The sequence below is a fragment of the Corvus brachyrhynchos genome, unplaced genomic scaffold (genome assembly GCF_000691975.1).
Source record: "Corvus brachyrhynchos isolate BGI_N302 unplaced genomic scaffold, ASM69197v1 scaffold152, whole genome shotgun sequence".
Classification (NCBI taxonomy): domain Eukaryota; kingdom Metazoa; phylum Chordata; class Aves; order Passeriformes; family Corvidae; genus Corvus; species Corvus brachyrhynchos.
The window spans coordinates 1,238,486-1,259,841 of record NW_008237447.1 but is presented as its reverse complement, the minus strand read 5'-3'; the positions used below and the strand labels follow the sequence as shown (position 1 = coordinate 1,259,841).

The window sequence follows — 21,356 nt, the reverse complement described above, 5'->3', positions numbered from 1 at the left end:
GGACACATGTTGGTGCTGAGCCCGGAGCAGTAGTTCATGCACTGTGATTTCTTGTAGTAGATTTCACTACTCTCTTGGGAGATTAATCTCTGAGGTTTAAATCCTGCTTTCACTGACCATGCCAGCTCTGCATGATGTGTAGAAAGAAACCAAGTGTGCTGTGACTCCCTCCAAACTTACGGACTGTCTTCTACATGATGCTAACCCGGTGTGTGGTGGTGGAGAGAAGCACTTCCTCCTAGATAACCATTCTGCCTTGAACTGAGGTGGGCTGGGGCCCTGCGTGGCATCTGGAACCCCTGCATGGCCACGGTTTCCATTCATGCTCTGACTTTGGTGTTTTTTTGTTTTGTTTTTTTTCTTTCTGCCTTGGTGTGCTGGGATTGGATCCTGCTTACCTTCCTCTCCTTACAGAGATCCTGATATAGACGCCAGATTGGGAATGTAACAGGGCTGGGTCTTCTCTTCCAGTCCCACTAGACACCATGGTAACTAATCAAGTTGGTGGTTGCTGTTAATACCTGTGTGTGTGTACACATTTCCTCTTCCTTTGCTGACTAACCAGCTAGCTCTCTACTAACATCACTGTAATTTGTGCTGGAATCTGTTGGCAAAGGGATGATGCATTTCACTGGGTGCTTGGGTTTCATTGTCTCGTGTCTGACTGGGGTGGAGTTGTTGTTTATCCCAGATGGTGTCCCTCCATCTCTTCCAACAGTGAACTTGGCAGTGCATTGACTAAAGCACAGGAAATTCAGAGCTCTTTCTGTGTCAGAATAAAAGTAAATTCCCTGTAAGCTCAGACAGTTTGGGTGTTTGAAAACTTGCAGGGATCTAAGTACATTAGTTGCTTAAACCTGAATGATAACACTTAGATAGTGTAGATCTGAGGAATTTTGTGTATAAAACAATTAATGATTACATAATTTTGGTAACAGAAAGGATGCATTGTCTCTGAGACAGTAGAGACCCCTTGCCATGATGGCTGGGGCAGTATTTTTTAATTCTTATGCTGCATGTATGAGGAGCTAAGCTGCTATGGTAAGACCTATCAAAGGATAAAAAAAGCTTGCCCTGTGAGGAGGTGGTCTTCTTAATGTCACTGTCCTGGTTTGTTTCTGTACTCACTTTATACACTGTCTGTCTACAAAGACTGGGGGAAAAGGAAGCCCAGTGGCCAGGGGGTTGTGGTAGCAGAGGGCACTCCTGTGACTCCTGCCAAGGAGGTGGCTACTTAACTTCCTTGGGTGCTTGGGTACAAGGAGGTAGACCTAGCACTGAGAGACCCATTACTGCATTGTCCAGAAGCCACCATCTTGAAGGACATTTGTTCCTGTAATTAGCTTTGTGACATTAATTTCAAGTCACATGCTTGTTTTCTTTTCAGTCCTGCTTTAAGCAGATGGAAAGAAGCAATCAGAGGGTGAAAACCAGCTGCCTTCTTTTAGGGGTGTTGGTTGTCACCACGAGACAGTTCTTTTGTTTGAAAACCAAGATTTGCCTGATTAGATATTCAAGTAGCTGTATGAGGGCACGTACCTTAAATGTCCTGTGTGACTCCTGAGGTAATTGCTCCAGAGAACTGGTGTCTGCTGGGAGAATTACTTTGGGCTCACAGCTGAACTAAAAGCAAGGGAACTAATGCAGAGTTGGGTAGGATGTACCTTGCTGGCTGGCAAATGTTGCCTCTAACTGTAGCACTGGTACAACACTTGCCTCAGTGACAGGGACTGTTTATCTCCTAGTTAGAAGATAATTGCTACTTACCCCTGTTAACTGAGAAGAAAACACATGATTTTAGAGAGGTTGAGTTGAATGGGGAGTATCTAAGGACCAGGGGTTGTGGAGGAGCTGCTGTCCTATGTTAATAGCTGCTCCTTCCTGTTGCTTACCAATGAAACTCAGAGGAAGGACAGAGAAATGTCTCGGGAGAGATGGAGAATCGTGTGTGTTTATTTCAGAATCCATTATGTTCATTTTTTTACTTTGGTGTAATGTACCGCATTTCTGTTTGCCATCATTCGTCTTCTGTTTTTTTTTTTTTGTTTGTTTGTTTGTTTTGTTTTTGTTTGTTTGTTTTGGTTTGGTTTTTTGTTTGGTTTGTTTTTTATTTTTTGTGTGTGCCTCTTGAACACTGTCGTGCAAACTCTGCTCTGCCACCTCGTCAGCTGCAGTACCTCTGAGAGCTTGATGTCTCCGGTTAAGCAGGCTCCGCAGAAGGCGCCCTCCGACACAGAGGGCCTGGTAAACAGCGTGCCCGCCAGATCACACCAGGTAAACTGCTCCTGCTGCTCCCAGGCAGGACTCCCCCCGAGCCTGGGGCAGCTGCTTTGGAAAACATCCAGGCAGGGTGGGATTCGTGCATTGGGGGCTGTCTGCTGGTGAAAGTGCGTGCTCTGGTCAAGGGGTGCACAGTAAGCTGGGACTGGTGAACTCTGCTGTAGAAGGCTTGGTGCAGTCGAAAGAGCAGCATCTTGGTTTAGCTGAGATGGAGTTTTATGCCCTTTTCATACTAAATTATAAAAAACTGTGCTTGTGATCTTGTGCATTAACATGTACAGGTGGTAGTGAAGTGCAAGGATGAGGAGTGGTCAGTGAGTTATCTCTGTAGCACAGACACAACACAATGTCTGCCAGATATGGATCACCCCATAAAGCTGCCTAATCTGTTCTGGGATGGTAATGGGGAGGAATTTGCCTTACACTCTCGTGCTCCGTGGCATGTCCTTCCTTCACAAGGAGAGGAGCCAGATGCTGACCAGTTTGCAGATAACTTGTGCTGCTGACAGCTCTGGTCTGCTGAGCTTCCCAACTTTTGTGGCCTTGAAAGTGCCGCTCTTTGTGCTTGCTGCAGTTGGCAAAGTTCTGCTGACTTTGAAGGGAAAAAGGGGCTTTTATCCAGATTTAGCATCCCATGGGAGGGGACAGAGCATGAGTCAGACAGGGATTCTACGCAATGGATCCTTACCTGCTACTAGTACAGGATTTCCTTATGTGGAAGCTGTTTCTTCCCTCTTGATTTGTGTATTCCCAGCAATTTTCCTGTGGAGATACAGGTCCTGAGAGAGTTTAAGTTCAAAGTAGACTTCTTCTTAATTAGCCACCTTTTAGCAAGTGGCCGCAGTGTCGTGTGTGCAAGTTAATACCTGGTTCCTTATTTTCTCCTCAAAAAATAATGGACATGTGTGTTAGTGTGCTAATGCTACAGGAAAAGAACAAATGTGCTAACAGTCAGCTCAGTAAAGTCAAAACTCCTACTCTGCTGGGCTTCTGGTTTGGTTTTGAAATGCATTTTGTTCTGGGCCATGCAGTATTTCCAAAGTTTTAGCACACAGGCCCACAAAGCTGCCTTCTGACTTCAGAGATCAGTTATTCTCTGAACACAGAGGCTGTATACTCAGGATTTTAAAGTAGTCACATTTTGACTGGAGTGGGTCTAGTAGCAGCAGGCTGCCTGTAAGGCCTAGATAAAGCTTATCTTTTCTAGATCATGGGAGATGCTTCTGGAATGGGTGAACGAGACAGGTGATTCCCACCATCTCCGCTTCCAGGGGAAAAAAAAAAAAGATTTTGTGGGATTTATGATGCAGTAGCTGTTGGAGTCAATGTCCATAGGTCAAAAAACCAAGATGTTTTATCTAATTACTGTTGTGTGAAGGAGCACATGCAAGTGCCTTGAGAGCTACACGCAGATGCTGTTCTGTGCTTGCATCTTGAAAGCAAAAATACTCCAATGTTTTGGTGTGAAAACTTGTGGTGTCCCCACCTTTCCATGTCCCCAGTGTTCTGAGTCTCAGTGTGCTGGAAGGAGCAGCAGAGTAAATCTAAACTTTGTAATGTTAACTCAGAATCAGGGTGCTTTTTCCCTTCTGTAGTCACTCTGGTCTGTTTATTCATTGACAGAGTTCTCCCTGCAGGTAAGTTCCGAAAGGAAAACACAAAGTGTGAACACTGCTGACCTCAACAGAAAAATACTGCAAATGGCTTTTGTTTTGTTCAGTTTTAGTTTAGTTTTTTTTATTTTTAATCTCTTTTGTCAGGCAAAGAGAGCTTCTTTTCTTGGCAGACATTTGTAGCAGCAAGTGGTTCCTGTACCTCCTGTTAAACATTTGCCCCATCTTTACAGAACATATTTACTTTTCTTTAAAAAGATCCACAGTGAAATGAGGGTAGGTCAGATTTTGAACAGAATATTTAAACAAGTGAGGAAGCTAAATTTCAGTTGATTACACGTACATTGTTAGCTTCTAACCATTGTTTAGTTGTTTCTTTAAGGGTCATATCAGCATGCAAATCAACATATTTGAACTCTTGCATCACATACAAGTAAAACCTGCTGTTTCTTGGTAATCAAGAAACGAGTTGCAGTATTCAAGCTTTTGAGGTGTTGTCTAGGTGAAAGGCAGATACTCATTCCTAGCAGTTCCCAAAGCTGTTGCAGGCTTCTTTCTGATTCAGGCAGACTCTTAATCTCTTGGAATGCCTGGCAGTTCTAGACCAGTGGTTCCCACAGTCAGTGCTGTGGTCAAACAGCAGAGGCCTGTGGTCTTCTTGTAGCTTTTTTACAAGGTGGGATGTGTAGGAAGTGAATGAATGCTTTGTACTTCTCTGGTGGAAAAGAACTGTGAGTACAAACAAAACTTCTGCCTCTGCAAGTTAAGAACAGTAACAGAGGTGTTCACAGAGTGGCATTTAAATTAGTTAAATGAAGTTCATTCATTTTTTTATTTATGTATCAGTTCAAGAATCAGTGATGGAGTATTTGTCTGCATCACATCTCAGCTGAAAGTGCACTGAGCCTGCACTTCCTTGGAGTTTTGAGTGCAAGTTACTCAGGTGTGGACCTTGCTTTCTGGAGTTTGCATATCTGATTCTGTGAATGTTCAGCTGCTTGAATCAGCTCCACTTGTTTTCACTGTGCCCTCCTTCTCAGCAGGTATGTTCTGTCCTGTCAGATTTGTCTGTGGTGGTTCTTGTCAGTGCCATCATTCTCTAGTGACTGCTGTTCTGCCAGGACTGTTACTTGCGTGGGTAAGAAACGACTTCCAGTGAAGGCAAGAACTACATGGATTTCCCACATGGATGTCCTTGTTTGGATCCCAGGACCCTGAGAAGGAGCAGTTCATGATGCCAGGAATCTTGATTTAAATTTCAGATACCTTTCCCAGAGCCAGAATCTATGGTAGTTGCAGCATCATTCAGAATTCGAGAAATTTGAAAATTCTGTAGACTCCTGTTGGATCATGGTGGTCTAACTTTGTAATTCCTTTTTCTTTGCTGTAACTTGCAGTTCATGACTCTGCTGACAAACCCTTAGCAGGTACGTCTGCTACTCTTTTCCCTTCAGTTCTGAATAGAAAAATTGCAAGGCTTCAGGAAATGCTGGTTTTATATAGCAGTGCTGGTCTGTCTTCTGGTTCTGAAGAGTCAGGATGAGCTTGCTTGGGATTAGATGAAAGTTCTGAATTGTTTAGACTGTTTTTAAAATGCCCCAGGTGACGCTTATAGTCAGCTAGAGAATCAGTTGGCAGCAAATCAAAAAGATGAGCACTGCAATAAATCCTTGGCCCCTCCTTTTCTCTGTGTTGGCCATCTACCACTTTTTTTAGGTGACTGACAATAAACACATTGAGACAATGATAGCTTGGTCTGGATCAGCTGATCAGACCAGTCAGTCTCTCCACACCACTACCATGCTGGTTGCAGCTGAGTAACTATATTTAAACTGGCAAAAACCTAGAATAGTGGTAACTGATAGTGAGTGAACTCCTGTGGTAGAAAATTGACCCATCAGAATTACTTGAACAAAATTTGGAATGTCATAGTGACTACCTTATGCAGTTAGATTTATTATTTTTATATTGTTTTAAACTGATAGTGCTTTCAAGCTGAATTTATCATGCCCTTGACCTCTGGCCTCAGGCAGATGAGACTTCCAAAATTGCTTGCAATTAAACTTCAGGGTTACTTCGCCTTGAAGTTTATATAGACACTGTGCTCTGATTGGAATTAGTAATGTAATTTCAATACAGTGTTGGAGACCAGAACGACATGAAAGCAAATAGCAGAGAAATAAAAAAAAAGTTGCTATAATGAGATTTGAAATCTAGAGTTTTCTAGGACATCAGTGTCTTTTTTTCCCCCCATTTTCTCAGTGTGTTGTTTATATTCAGTGTTTTATACCTACTTGCAAGTTTTCACTCTTCAGTCCATCTTCTTCCTGTGTTCTTTATTACTTTGGAAATGCTTTACCCAGAAAGAAGAAAATGTGGATTTAAATGACTTCTGAAAGAGAACAAGGTGTTTCTCACATGTGTGCTCTGCCACTGTGCTGGGGGAAAAGCAGCTGTGCAAGAAGGTACCTGCCGTCCTTCAAGGGTTTAATTTTCTGTACAGAAGGTCTGTTTTCATCTCTGGCTCATAACTGCTTTGGAAAATAGATGGAAAAATTTCTGTGTCAGGTCTATACAAATATTTTCTAATTTGTCAGGATTCCAGAAGTACTGGCAAGAAGGGGGTAGGAGTGCCAGTGAAGGCTACTTCTTCCTGGGACATACGGGAAACCAGAATAGTTAAATGGATGAGAGGTTTTGAAGGAAAAACTGCTGAAAAAGCCACAACCAAACTAAAAGCTCTCTCTTTTTAATTCCCCCCCACTCACTGCCAGATAGGACAGTCCCTTTCCCTCCTGCATGGGGTGTGTGGTCCCTCTGTTGAGGTCGCATGGTAGGTGGTGGCAGCCCTGTGCCCTGTGCTTGTCTCAGCTGGGGGCTTCAGTGTGGGAGCTGCAGCTCTCTTGCCATCGAGCTCCCACCTGCCTTGCTGCACCTCTGCTCTGTGGAGGCTGCAGTCCTGTCCTCAGCCTGTCTCCAGTAGCTGCAGCTGGCTTTCCCTGGGCTGTGTTTTAGAGGATGTGGGGTTTTAGGAAGTGTTTACACGGTCAGCTGAAAGACAGGGCTGTAATGTCCTCCCCTGCACCCCAGCAAATGTCACAAAGATGTGTGAGGCCGTGCCTGCCCAGGGTGTCTGTGAGCTGCTGCTGCCTGGGCTGGCTCGTAAGTCAGGTAAGAATTCTGTATTGCTGCACCATTTTAGCACTTCCTGGCTCACTGCTGTGTAAGTCTTGGCCCCATCACTGGTTTGGGCAGTGACTCGAGTCACAGGGTGGCTGCAGCTTTATCCTCTCCCTCATCACCTAAGTGGTACAGCCGTGCTGGGATTTACAGGACCTGAGTAGCAGTTTGGGAAGTACACTCTGCTGTTGACTGGTAAACCTCTAGTACAGTTCCTCTTGAACAATATTAAATCTGGCATGCATCTGACTAAGCCACGTGTCTTTGCACGTAAGAATTGCTGCTTTTCAGAGCAAAGGATCCCAGATTTTGCTTTCTGTGAGGAGCGGGCAGTCCTGGAGAGAGGCAAGGGTGCTGTTTGGCATGCTCCTGAGAGGAGAAAGGTGGCAGACTAGAGCTCATGTGCAGCTGAGGGTTCATTCCACCTGCTTCCAAGTGCCATTCGCAGTCATAAAAGCTCTGTGGTCTTGCTTTAGCTCTCATCTTGCTGCAGCCCCCGTGGAAGTGAGGGGCAGTGGGGCCTGTTCTGAAAAAGCCTGACTGTGCCTGTTCATTGTGTCCCCAGGGCCCAGTCATTTACGCGCAGTTAGATCACTCCGGGGGACAGCACAGCGACAAGATCAACAAGTCAGAGTCTGTGGTCTACGCCGACATTCGGAAGAACTGAGATCCTCAGCTATCCAAAGGACAACACACATTCAGACTGGAATTGCTTGAGCAAGATTTGACCCAGAGAACTCACATGTGGCCTTTGATGCCTAGGCTAGGACCAATGCATGTGCATACAGAGGGAGAGATATATATGTATTGTGTGTAAATAGTCTATTTAATCGTACAGAAGTGAGACCAATGTTGCATGTTGAAATGCGGTAAGAATTTTGCTTATAAATTGCCAATATTCTTTTTTTTTTAAATCTTGTGTGACGAGAGAGAAAGTGAAAACTCGCATCACAATTTTAAAATATTTTTATCTTGATTAATAATGGAGAAACTGGAAGATGCCTGAAGAGTCTAGATTGATCTGGAGATGCTTTTTTCTTTGCTTATATTTCTTTTGTTGAAGTGACTATAAAGAAGACATCTTCTTTATATTCAGAGTTCTTTATGTATACAGGGTATTTATCTTTCCTTGGTCAGATTCTCAGTACAGGCTGCCTTCTCATGTAAACTAGACCCTCTCACTTGGTCTTGTAAGCCAAATTGTGACTCCTAGCTATCAGAAATGTATGTCTTAGCAGTGTGAGTGAAGGAAATCTTTAGGCCTACCTGACCTGTGTAATGTGGGTCACAGAACTGTTTACTTCTCGGTGAGCCCAGCTATTCAAGCTTAGTCCTTTAAGGTGCAGGGATAGTGTTGATCTAATGAATTTTGTGAAATGGTAGTTTACCTGTGAAAACAAAGGAGATAGTGAGTTAAAGGCATAGGAGGCTGTAGCTGTAGGTGGTTACCTCAGACTCTGTTGAACCTTTCAATGAAATGTTTCTTCCTCAAAGCTCTGTCATTTCATGTAAGCGTTAAAAAGGGCTCCAAGGGATCTGGAAGCAGTAATACTCCCATACCTCTCTCCCATGGCTCCATTATACCACTGTCACCTCCTTGGAGGTGCTTTATCTGTTCTTGAAAGCCTGTAGTGGAGGCTGAATGACTTCTGGAGGAAATCTAGGGCTCTTTGGTTTTTCTGATGTGTGGTTATTTTGTGTAACCTATATTTGCACAGAAGATGTGGATGGGCAGTTTATTTCCTTCATCTCTGCAAGTCTACTGCTTGAATACGATTTCCCAGCCTCTTGTTTCTAGGTTAAACTCCTCCTAGATTGTTAAGGTTCTCTGCTGATGAGGATTTCTTTCACTGACCCACTGTATCCTGAAATCTGGTGCTCAAAACTAGAAGTGGCCTTCCAGCAGAGATCTTCTCAGAGTGGCATATAGAAGAAGGATTTCTGTTTTGTACATCCTAATGTGGGGGTTTTGTTTTGGGTTGCGTTTTTTGGGCAGCAAATAATTTTCAGCTTGGTCTATTGGAACCCCTTTTCTCTGACTCTTACCCATTTCCTAGTTCAGTCTGTTTCACAGAATCAGTCACAGAATGGTTGAGGTTGGAAAGCACCTTTGGAGATCATCTCACCTTCCTTGAGCAGCATCAGCCAGAGCACGCTGCCCAGCACTGTGCCCAGTTTTGAGGATCTCCACAGGTGGGAACTCTGCAGCATCTCTGGGCAACCTGTTCCAAACAAACTCAAGCCCACATGTCACTGTAACACCAAGCACATGAAAAATAGTTACAGGCCCATGGCAGACCCTTTCACAACCACATTAGATAATCCTTCAGTTATGACAGTGCAATTTTAATAGCTATTTTGTGTCCAGTGGGGTTTTTTTTCCCAACAAAGTTAGGTATGGCAACACTATATTCTTTGATCAGGATTACATTGATTGGTTTCCTGACAACACCTACATCCCTTTATTAGAAATAAACAGCTTTGTTTTGTATACATGCACTGGGTAGATTTTAGGACATTGTCCTCAGAGCCAGAACCAGCTTCTTAAAACTGAGGCCCAGAAGGAAACCATGGATTAATTTATTCTGCCATATGTCAGTTGCTAATCCTGCAATATCTGAATTTGTGTAATTCTTCTTCCAGGACTTGGCTGGTATCAAAAAGGAGGACACATTTCAGTTTTAAAGGAAGTTTTAAAGGCATCACTTTTCAGGTATTTGCCAAGTCTCACAGGGAACTGAGACATTGAGCTGTGGCTAGCTAACAGCTCTGTAAATATTTTAGCATGTAATTTTTTGGCAATAACACATACAAGATGAAAAATGGACAAATTTCTTCTTCACAGGAGACCTCTTCTGCTTCATGAATTAAGCAGGGTTTTTAGCAAGACTCCACATGAAGGGCTATGGTACTTGTACCCAGTGCTGGAAGCTGATGGAGTGGGATCTACTCACCCCAGACACACTCAGGGGTAGTTTGTCCACTCAAGCTTCCATCTGTTGATAAAATCCACTGTCTTGGTTGCTGCAGTGCTCATGTTGGTGACTGTAGCCAGGAAATTCTTTGCTCAGAGGATGATGAGGCCCTGGCACAGGTTGCCCAGAGAAGCTGTGGGTACCCCATCCCTGGAAATGTGCAGGGTCAGGTTGGATGGGGCTCTGAGTAACCTGGTCTGGTGGAAGGTGTCCCTACCCATGGCAGGGGGGTTGGAACTGGATGATCTTTAAGGTCCCTCCCAGCCCAATCCAGTCTGTGATTCTGTGATTCTATAGGATCTTCTCAAGTGCTGAATTCTGCAGCTGGCATAGGGCTACCCTGGGTGTACAGACAGACTGGGGAATGCGAGGCTGCACAGCAGTGCCATGGAAAGGGCCCTGGGGGTCCTGGTTGATGGCGAATTGGATATGAGTCAGCAGTGCCCTGGCAGCCAGGAAGGACATCCCTGTCCTGGGGGCACCAGGCCCAGCATTGCCAGCTGGGCAAGGGAGGGATTGTCCCACTCCGCTCTGGGCTGGGGCAGCCTCATCTCCAGTCCTGGGGGCAGCTTTGGGTGTCACAATGTAAAAAAGACTTGAAGCTATTAGAGAGTGTCCAAAGGAGGCCACGAGGATGGTGAAGGGTCTGGAGGGGAAGCCTTATGGCAAATAGCTTAGGTGCCACAGTCTTTTCAGAGGTCTGGAGAAGAGGAGGCTGAGAGGAGACCCCACTGTTGTCTTCAACATCCTCATGAGGGGAAGCAGAGGGGCAGGTACCGATCTCTTCACTCAGTTACCAGTGACAGGACCCAAGGGAATGACGTGAAGATGAGTCAGGGGAGGTTTAGGTTGGATAACAGGAAAATGTTTTTCACCCAGAGAGTGACTGGGCACTGAACAGGCTCCCCAGGGAAGGGGTCACAGCAGCAACCTGACAGAGTTCAAGAAGTGTTTGGACAATGCTCTCAGGCACATGGTGTGACTCTTGGGGTGTCCTGCCTAGGGCCAGGAGTTGGATTTGATGAGCCTGATGGGTGCCTTTCAACCCAGTGTATATTATGATTAAGATTATGAGGAATCCTGCTGCTGCTGCTTTCCTTATCTATCAGGCTATTACTTCCCAACATTTACACTTAATAAAACACTAATGCTTTGGATGTGGTTGATAGAGAAACTTGATTTTGATCTGCCTGTGTTCATCCCTGCACATCACCATCTTTCCCCCCAACATTTTTGAGTAAGAGGGAGAATTGGGATGAATATAGCGATCAGAAACTTGCTGCTATGAGAAGACGGGGCTGGCCTTGCCTCTGAAGTCTGCTATTAATGTTTGCTTCTTTTCCTGCTGGAATGTACTGGAAAATCTGAGCACAATTCTGATGTGGTGCTAACTTTAGGAAGCACACGAATCTGGTGCTAACTTTAGGACTGATGTGGTGCTAACTTTAGGAGACACACTGATCTGGCTGGTATTAACTGACTTGAGGAAACATCTCCTTGCATGGCTTTTGTCTAGCTACAGGTGTGTTCATATGGCCTAGACTCCAGGAGGAGGCTCCCTGCAAGGCTTCTTGGGTCCTCTTTATGAAAGCAGAATGAACTTGGAAGTATTTTTAAAAAACACTAACCATCTTTTTAGAAAGAAACAAAAGTCTTCCCCCAGAAATGGCAAAAATCTGTCTGAATCCCTCTCCAGTGCCAAGGCTGTTTAATTTTTTTTTTTTTTGTCATGGGAAAGTGAGCAATGTAATTATTAAGTAACATATTCATGCTGAAGTCAGAAGAACTTCAGGCATTGTGAGACAACACTTGTGAACTTTCTGTTCCTCAGGTTATTTGAAATTGTTTAATGATATGAAAATCTGTGCTGATGAAAGGGACTGATGCTGAGTTGGCTTACTTAGTAAAGTCTCAGGAGACAGAGGACTTCTCTTCCTTGATAGGTAGTGCAAGCAGAGATTAGACAAGTCATCATATCCTGATGTTCTGGTGACCAGAAGTTTATCTCTGTTTGCTCTGCTGCTGTTCTCTTAATTCTCTGATGCTGTTCCTTGCAGGTGGAAAAGAACAGCTTGGACTTTGAGGAATGCGAAGGGTGTTGTCCTTGTCCTGTTGTAGCACTGCTGCCAGCTCTTTTTAGGATTGTCTATTTTCAAACCAAGTGCTGCGTGCCAGGCTTGCAGCAGCCCAGAGGAGGAAGGTGTAGGCAGCTCTCTTGAGGCAGTAGCCAGTGCCTAAAACAGTCAGGGGGATCATTCCTCCTGGATAGTGGACCTGGGAAGGCCTGTGTTATGGAAAAAACTTTTAATAAATTCTTTTATTCATCATGCAAGCAAAACTGGGACCAGTCTGAAATCTTCCTTATTTTTGATTACCATAAATGAATTTCAAGAAGATTACAAGTAAGGTATTAATCTAAGTAAATTGGTAGCTGTACTCAGTCCATTAAGTTTCCACGGCCCTTTTGACTTCAGCAGTTGTTCTGTGAGGAAGATGCTCACCATGTTCACAAAGTAGCATTAAGAGCCATTACAGGGGGGGCAGGTATGTCCCTGTAACTCATTGCCTAGTGTGTCATTAATAACTGGAGACCTGTAGGGTTTTGTTTGCTCTCAAAGCTTTAGTGTATTTCATTTTGTGACTAGAAGAGCTGTAATTGGGTTTTTAAACTTTTTAAACCTGTGAGAACTGTCTGGGTAACCATCTGTCTTGTAACTGCAGTAAAGGTGTATATGCAACTTAAAAGCTGCATCGGCTTAGAGTGGATTCACTGAGGTCAGGTATGGACTATTTGATTTGTGACCAGAACACCTTCACTCTGTATTGGAATCCTGTCTTGGAATTCTACATTATTACTGTATCTGCCAAGGACCTCAAATACAAAATGCTCTTATTATATCATAGGTGATGGAAATACTTCCTCTATAAAACCACCAAAAGAGAAGAGAAGGTGGGTAAGACATCTGGGCTGTGGCCACACCTCTGCAGTGTAACATTTTTATATGGGAGACTACAAAATCATATTAACAATCCTCAGCAGTTATTCTCCTCTTTAGGCTTCTCTTTCCATTCTCTTCACTGCCCTAAAGCTAATAAGCCCTTTCATTTACAGGTATTTTTGCACTCTAAAATGTAAGTTCAAATGCCTTTGGAGATCAGTGTGCTGTGCAATGTTTTCTGTCTCCCTGCAATGCCAACTGTTCTTACGTGGTAAATGTAATTGAAAACATCGACTGGGTACTTTTCTTTTATAAACCTCTGTCCTGGAGGTGTGCAAGACAACAAACACCTGTAAGACAGGTGTATAATCTGTGTGAGGGAGCTAGATATGCATTGCATGGCCTGATTACATGAAGAGCCAATGTACCTACTGTTAGTGTTTTTGCTTTTACAGACTCATCTGGAAACAATTATCTTGGATATTTTTTCTTGAATGGACTTTAATGTTTTCTATTGTAATCTTGTGAATATTTTAATACACTTTTTTTTTTCCCGTTACTGGTTTGCTGGATGAGTCTTACCTGGTTGGGGGCTGGGAAGGGAGGGGGACTGGAATATACCACCTCTCTCCCTGGCAGTATTCTTCAGTCACTGTGTCCACTCAGTGACCAACACAGCTGGAGAAGTCGCCATTTGAGACCCTGTGTTACTGCTTCAGCCAGAAGGACCAAGGAATGCAGGTGGAAGTGTGGCAGGACACAGAACGGACTTCATGGTGGGACAGCCTTTGAAAACAGGTAGCTGACAGACTCATCAGAATCTGCCTTGTCTGTTAACTTTTCCTGAATCTGGTGCCTCAACATCCCCATCTTCTGCCTGGAGTCGTGGAGGGTGACAGAAGCTACACCGCCAGTGGCACATTTGTTTGCTGTCCTTTTGTTCAGGACAGTGGTGGCTGGGAAACAAATGAAGACACACGTAGCTGAAGCTGGAATGGATATCCTTATGCTGCCAGGGAAGGAAGAGCATCAGGAAATGAAATGCAAATGCTACTGCTGGTTACTGAAATATGGCAACCCCCCACCAAGGTGGTTTATCCTGACTGTGACAGGAAAGATCACTTCAGTCTGAGGGTCTGGCTGTCACCAGTACTGTGTCACTCCCAGCACTGTTCAGCGGAGTCAGGTAAGGTGAGGCTCAGCAAATTTTAAAGGCAAAATCCAGCCAGTTTCTTTAAGGAGACAATACAAGACAAACAATTCCACCTTCATTTTAAAAGGTTAACCTTTATTTAAATGTGTGGAGATACTTTGTTATTTGTACTTAGAAAACATTTGCTCTCTAAACATTTAAATTTCCTCTTTTATTTTCTCAGAGGAAAAAAAAACATTAAAATTAGTGAAGCTAGGTCCCATGGGGATGGGTTTGTGCGTTGCTAGATTTGACCTGTGTTAAGCATCTCTTTACTGCAGCTGCTATTGCTGTTGTGCTTTTAGCTCCTGTTTATACCTATAGAAATAAAAAAGAAAGAGCACAGGCTAAGAATAGAATAGGACACAAGTTACAATAACAGTGTTTTCATAGCAGTTTGCTCAGCAAAACAGGTTTAAAATTACAATGGACATGAGGGTGGAAACTCAGGATAGGATAGCTTAATTCGTGTAGGAAGTTCCAAAGTAGCCAAGTTTGCCACATTCCTGGCCAGTACTGAACCCAGAAAACTCCCAAAGTTTCCTTCAAGAAACAATTTTTAAGAAATGCTGCTCTGCTTAAGAATCCTTTGATCCAGCTGGAGCTGACACAATTCAATGCTGCTCTAGCTGGACTGAAAATATTTACAGCTTCACTCCAACTTAGCTGTAAAACTAACAATGTAGCAAAAATGTTCTATAATGTTTAATGAATCATTCAGTTCCTCTTGCCTGTTGCACTGACAGAGGCTGGCAGCATTTATAAATTCCAGGTTAATGCTTAGTTGTAGTGTGTACCCTTTGTAACACATACCTCCATATTCGGTAGAGCTGGGAGCCACCAGCACAGCCAACAAAGAAGTTCACAGCAAACAGACTCCAGTTTTTAGGAATAATAACTAGAGAGTACCGGGACCAAATAAGGCCTGTTGAATAAAATGTCAAGTTTAAAGATATTTCAAATTAAATATTCAGATGCTTCTCTAAGTTTGGAGGCAGATTCAGTTGAAGATTCACAGTTGAAGTGAATAAATTTTACAACTTCATGTTAGACAACTGCTTTGCTTGTAACTACCTTTTTCTCAGTGAAAAGTGCCAGTGGGACACCTACAGGTATGTACTGCGTTTTTCTAAAATAGCTACAGTAAGGTCAATAATAGTCTGAATATTAAACAAAGATCCTTTGTAGTCTACAGCAGCCTAGACCTTAATTCTCCAGCTCAGTTCCAGGGTAGTGGTATTTTGCTGTATATCCAGCTTGCTGCACTACATTGGAGGTTGTGCAAAACCTGTGCAAAATGCACAGGACTGTGTCAGATATCAAAATCAAGTTTGGAGAACCCTTTCAGACAGGGAAAGCATTGGAAAAAGCTGCTCAGGAAAGTGGTGCTGCACCATGCCTGGAGATGTTCATAAGAAGTGTAGTTGTATCACTTAGAGACATGTTTTAGTGGTGGACTTGGAAGTGCTGGGTTAATGGTTGGACTCAATGATCTTAAAAGTCCTTTCCAATCTAAATGGTTCTAGGATTACAGGATATTGTTTCTGCCACTGTGAGAATTCTTGGCAGGCAACAGTGTAGTAGTCCATGTGCCACTGCTTCCAATTTCTTGTAACACTTTAAAATTCTTTCCAGTTACATTAGTGTCATTACCCTGCCGTTGTTAAACCCCTTAAAGTCTGTTCTAAAAAAGTCACCATATCCTGGACTGATTTCAAAATTACTTGATCTGAAGCAAAAGAGGTCACTTACTGCAATGAGTGGTATCATGGTAACTTAAGGGATGACACTCATGTTCTAACTCGTAGCAACTTGCGCTGAACAATTCCAAACTAAGATACACATGTGGAAAACTGTTATATGATTATAGAACTTTTACTGATTTAATAACAAGTAGACGTCTGTCCTAGAATTATCATCCAACAGCAATAGTGACAGCTAGCATGTTAAAATTAAGGCTTTCTGTAGAAGTGGATTAGTACTGATGGAGGATTCTGAGATGGTGCTGTGTAAAACCATGGAGTAAGTGTGGCTTTACCTGTGGCCATCAGTACTGCAGACTGTGCTGTGCTGAGCTTTTCTGCTGGTCTGGCCATGTCAGCCAGTCCAGCACACACCAAACCCTGTAAAGAGAAATTCAGTGAGCACTGGGACTCCTTTACAAGGGGAAGCTGCTTCACAGCTCAGTGCTTATCCTACTGCATTATGCAGGAGATGGGATGCATTATATGAGCAATTAGGCTCTGGGAGACACCATCTGCTTCCAGTCCCTTGTGGCAGGAAAAATAATGCAGTTATGGCAGCTACAACTGGGTGGCAATAAAATCCCAGGCATTAGCAGTTTTGTATTAATTCCAGAACAAGTTTAATTTAAACAAAGCTGCTTAAGAAAGCAGCTGAAAAAAAACCCACTCTGGTTTTCATGTGTAGCAAGTAGAGGCTTATCTAAATAAGGGCCTTCTTCCCACATGTCAGGCTAAGATACTGCTGGTAAGGATGACCCCATATAATCTTCACTCAGCTTCATCTGAGGGGGTAAAAGTGGGGTTTTTAAATATAATTTCAGTAATAGCAGAAAACTTGCAGGTGAATTGAGGAATAGCTTGGCTGATCTACTTGGCAATAGTAGCAAACACTCTTCTTGGTTTGTTTGTTGTGTTATTGCCCTCTGCTGGAAATACAGTTTCATGTTCCTGTTACACCAGTTCACAAAAAAAGCCTCAAACTCCCTGACTGCCACCCAGGATTCCTCTGGCACAGAAGAGCTGCCTTGTCCTCAGGCTCGGGAGGGTGTTTCCAGGGAGAACCTCTGAGGAAGGAGAAGGTTAACCATAGTTCCTGCAGCTCCAGCCCAGACAACTGACAGAAGAAACCAAGCTGCAGTTTAGAGCACAGTGTGTTGCCTGTGGCCTATGAAACGCTGGGGTTCACAGTGGCAAAGTTACAACGCAGCTGGCAATGGCAAGAGCAGGTTACATCCTTGCTCGTTATCAAACAGGGAGATCCAATCCTCGTGGGTTTAGAGATCACTTGTGTTATCTGTACCAATGCAACACTTCGGAGGAGCACAGTGAATTAGGAGGAGGCATTTGCATCACCTGGGCACAAACAGAGCCCAGGGCTGTAGCCAAGTGGGAAGCAGAACCTCACAGGAGGCAGAGCACCACTGCCAGCCACCCTGGCAGCTGCCTTTGTCTTTCATATCAAGATTAGCTTGCACTCTGACATGCTTTAGCCTGCCTTCAAGCTATGAGGGTTAGGAATTGGCTTCTTTAAGATATTTCTCAAATTCCTCAATCTCAGAAGAAATATGTGCTTTAAGAGTTTTGCATCATGCCAGCTCATACCTTGAGCAACAGCTGGTGTTTCACAAGAGAAAGCCTTGGTGAAACTCAGTGAAAAGCACAATTTTTCCACAAAGCATTTTCTCCATGTTGTATCCCCTGCATGTTGTGCTATCTGTTATTAAGGCTAATTTTGTTCCTCCCCTTATATTAAAAATTAGAGTCTTGGTATTAATCTTTCTTCAGGCTCAGGTATCTGCTGGGAAACTCTTGCTTGCTCAATGCATTGCTCAGATTGCCTTGGGCTTGATACCCAGACACCAGATGGCATCTTGTACTTACCCATTTCATAATTGGTGCCCAGAAAAACACTGTTTTGGGACCTGAGGGAGGAGGGGAGAAAATAAGTTAGATTATTCAGGAAGATGTGGCTGTTTTAATACCCACAGTAAGTTTAAGTTGGTTTATTTTGCGGTTTTTTTCAATAATGAATTGTGTCTATTAGCAGTTTCTACTGCTGTACAAGCTCTAGCACCTAATATTCATAATTCATCAACCTTCAGTTGTGTAATCACTCCACACATTTCTGCAACAGCTGGGTAGGATTTTGTATGTTCATGTTTAAGCAACTGGGGACACCAGAGCAGGCAAAATGCATTTATCATTAAAAGAGTTAGGAAAAGGCCTAGGAATAGGAGGGAAGACACCCCAAAAATCCACCAGTAGGAAAAGGAGGATAATGGGGGAAGAGGATGAAATCTCCAGAAGGAAGGGAGAAAAATCCAGTGGAATGGGACCTGGGGAAAAACAACTCTCTTACAAATACATGTAACTTTCAGTGGTGCTAAAATAGCAACTGGTTGGTTAAAACAAAGCCAGGTAAAACCACACCTACAACCATGCCAAAAATCATTAATCTGGGACTTCTGCTCCAAGTCTTAAACGGAAGACCACGATCCAAAGTACCAAACTCCCTGGGAGACAGTCAGGACACTTCCAATTTTATCAAAAAACATTAATGTTTAGGTCACTGCTCAGCATTCTGATAACATGCAAGATGAAGCCAAGTTTTCACTGTTACATAGGAGTAACCACCAGGACTTTGGTTGCTGGCTTTTTATGAGAGCTATTTCTTCACTAACAATTCAGTCTTAAAAAGACCTGGCACTAAATACTTGTACTTCCAGTTTTAACTACCCTCAAGTTTAAAACTACGACTTGGGAAACAAAAACTGGCTTGGCAGCCTTGCATAAAGCGCTATTTAACCCATCCTGCTTGTAATCAAGTTTCAAACTGCATTTAATAACTACAAGCACATTACTTTTTGTCTAATATTGTTGAATATTAGATAACAGCAGCTTAATATTCATCCTTTAAAGATGCAGACTTCAGCTGCTGTTCTCTTAGGCACTTTCTTGGTATGTCAGTATCAGGCTGCAAATACAGCTAGTTACAAATAAATCAGTCTTACAGAGTAGATTTAATTACTAACATTTATCTTATTCTAAAACACAAATTCAGATTTGGAGTACTAGAGGATGTGGGGTGAGTATAAATTATTAAACTGACATTCCCTAAACAGCTAGTAGAGTTTTCAAGAAGACTGACATTAGTTTTTATTAATAATAGAAAACTCAACCGTTTCAAACTGCTGACTGCAGAACTAAGAAACAATTGGAGACAGGGAAGGTACCAAGCCAAGTCTGTAATTAGGTAAGACTGTCAAACACCTCTCCTGGAGGCACTCCAGCAAGCACCCAGCCAGGGCGAGCTCTTCCCAGCTCCTGATATCCAGAATTTTTCAAGGATGAATTTGACAGCAGCACATGAGAGCAGGGGGACACCAGAGGCTAATCTGGATATCACAAGTGTGATCAATTTATAGAATTTATGACTTCTATTAAATATAAGTAGTCTTTGTGCTGAAAACTTGAGTTTAGGCAGGCAAAGTGAACCAGAGAGGCCAAAGGGGAGGGAGCACAAGCTCAGCCCACACTTTCCCATGGCAGCCTGGAGAGTTGGTGTGCCAGGCCCTCCACTGTCCTCCAGCAATGCCAGCCAAAGAAACAGTTCTTAGCAGGCATCAATTATTTTGCTGGAAGCTTTCTTTATGCCAGAAAAGAAAGCACGCTCCTCATGCCTCACAAGTGATTTCTAATTTCATGGCAATGACACATTCCTGAATTAGACTAGAGATTTAGATGTCACTGGAGATAAAAGAGAGCCTTTCATTTGTAACCCACTTTTTTTTTCTGCAGTCAGAGTGATGTCTGTTGCATAACTTTCTCACAGACACACCTTCAAGACTTTCAAGCTAAAATAGAAGTTGCAGGGGTTCGGTTTCTATACTTGCTTGTGCTGTGGCTTTTCTCCCACCATCAGTATGGATTATGACAGATAGATATGTGTGTGTATATATATATATAATATATATATACACAGAATTCCTAAAAATGGATTTATTAATTACAACATTATGGCGATGACCAAAAGTGGCCCACGGGCAGTTTTGTGAAGTGAAAAGCACTGCAAAAGAACCTCCAAAACCTCATCCAATTACTACTACAGCTCTGGTGAAGAAGGAACAGAGATGTTCCCAGTACTTGCTGTGCCTTGTATCCAATAAAAGCATCTGGAAGCTGCCACATTTCACACCAGTGGAATGTGTCTCTCAGTGTTGGACATATTGTCTCTTTATATATAAAAACAATACATTAATGTTAAATATATTGGTCTAGTGAATTCAGTACAAATCAAACATTTTGAGAACTGCAGTTTTCACTCTGTGATTTCTTTAGAGCAACAATTTTCCTTCCAAGACAGGGCCATTGTAAGAGGACAGTGCAACTGACTGCAAACCAAAGTCCATTTTCACAGTGCATATTCTGGGTAGGTGAAGAGTCAAGGATGCCTGTGACACTGACACAAAACAGTGGGGACAGAGCCTATGGAATGCCAGGATTTTATCGGGCACTCGTTTTAACAACCGACGCCATTTGTTTACATGACAAACACCACGTAAATGGCACTGAAGGAGATCATTTTACAAGAGGTTTCTCCCTAATAACACAGACCCCCACGTTTGCTCACGGAAAGGTAAACTGTAGGTCCGGTGAGGGGAGCTCATTCCAGGGAAATTCTCTACCCACAGGATCCCTCCAGCGAATTCACCAAGGGCACGAGCTGCCTTTGGTAGAATCGTGGGATTCAGTACAAGAGAAATAAAGCCAAAGGCTGCCTGACTTGGCCAGCGCACATTTCAAGATCAGAAACCCTGGCAGCGCCCTCCGCCATCCCTGGAAGTGTCCAAGGCCAGGCTGGATGGGGATCTGAGTAACCTGGTCTGGTGGAAGGCGCCCCTGCCCGTGGGAGGGGTCGGAACAGGATAATCTTTAATATCCCTTCCAACCCGAACCATTCCATCATTCTATGATTTTTCCACCACATGCTCTTGAAAGAAGCGGCTGCCGAGGCCTCCAGGCCCCTTTAGACCCATCACATCTCCTGGGCCGGGCTCTGGCAGACCACCCTATCCCTGGATCCCCCCCGCGGTACCGTGACAGCGACACCAGCGCATCCATCCCGGCTGGAACCACCCGCGCCGTGCCTGATCATCTTATTCTCCCTTCACAAAAACAGTAAGTTCCCCGTTAAGGAGCAGGATTCCGCTCCGGGGCCGCTTTCCCGTGACAGAACCACCCTAACCGCGTTACTGCGGCCCCGATCCCCCCGCGGGCCCAACCGGGGGCCAAGGTGACCCCCGCCCGTTACCCGCTGGGTGGTTGTAGAAAGGCCGGAACCGCGGCGGCAGCATGAGCTCGATGCGGTCGAGCATGCGGTGGTAGGAGGCGCGGAGCCCCGCGCTGGAGGCCGCCATGGCGCGGGGAGGGGC

At 43.8% G+C, this 21,356-nt stretch overlaps 2 protein-coding genes across 2 annotated transcripts in view; one reads left to right on the top strand and one right to left on the bottom strand.

Annotated features, from left to right (window-relative positions):
* MPZL1 (myelin protein zero like 1) overlaps positions 1-9,871 on the top strand; it is a 19,864-nt gene extending 9,993 nt beyond the window's left edge. The window contains exons 4-5 of the mRNA XM_008631521.2: positions 2,169-2,274; positions 7,639-9,871. Of these exons, the coding sequence (XP_008629743.2) occupies positions 2,169-2,274; positions 7,639-7,740 (208 nt within the window). The 3' untranslated portion in view covers positions 7,741-9,871. The remainder of the gene's footprint in view (positions 1-2,168; positions 2,275-7,638) is intronic.
* A 4,383-nt stretch (positions 9,872-14,254) lies between these two features.
* Positions 14,255-21,350, bottom strand: MPC2 (mitochondrial pyruvate carrier 2). Its single transcript, XM_008631520.2, has 5 exons — positions 21,236-21,350; positions 17,806-17,846; positions 16,218-16,302; positions 14,993-15,104; positions 14,255-14,497 (listed from the first exon to the last, which is right to left on the bottom strand). The coding sequence occupies exons 1-5, from the start codon at positions 21,339-21,341 to the stop codon at positions 14,464-14,466; spliced, it is 378 nt and encodes a 125-aa protein (XP_008629742.1). The 5' UTR covers positions 21,342-21,350; the 3' UTR covers positions 14,255-14,463.
* Between the last annotated feature and the right edge of the window lie 6 nt (positions 21,351-21,356).

Bases quoted from the DNA above. Each gene is read 5' to 3' on its own strand.
- MPC2 (XM_008631520.2), bottom strand. From the start codon at position 21,341: ATGGCGGCCTCCAGCGCGGGGCTCCGCGCCTCCTACCACCGCATGCTC. The intron at 17,847-21,235 runs GTAACGGGCGGG...CTCCTCCCTCAG, and splicing joins TTTCTACAACCACCCAGCGG to GTCCCAAAACAGTGTTTTTC. The intron at 16,303-17,805 runs GTAAGTACAAGA...TTCTCTTTACAG, and splicing joins GGGCACCAATTATGAAATGG to GGTTTGGTGTGTGCTGGACT.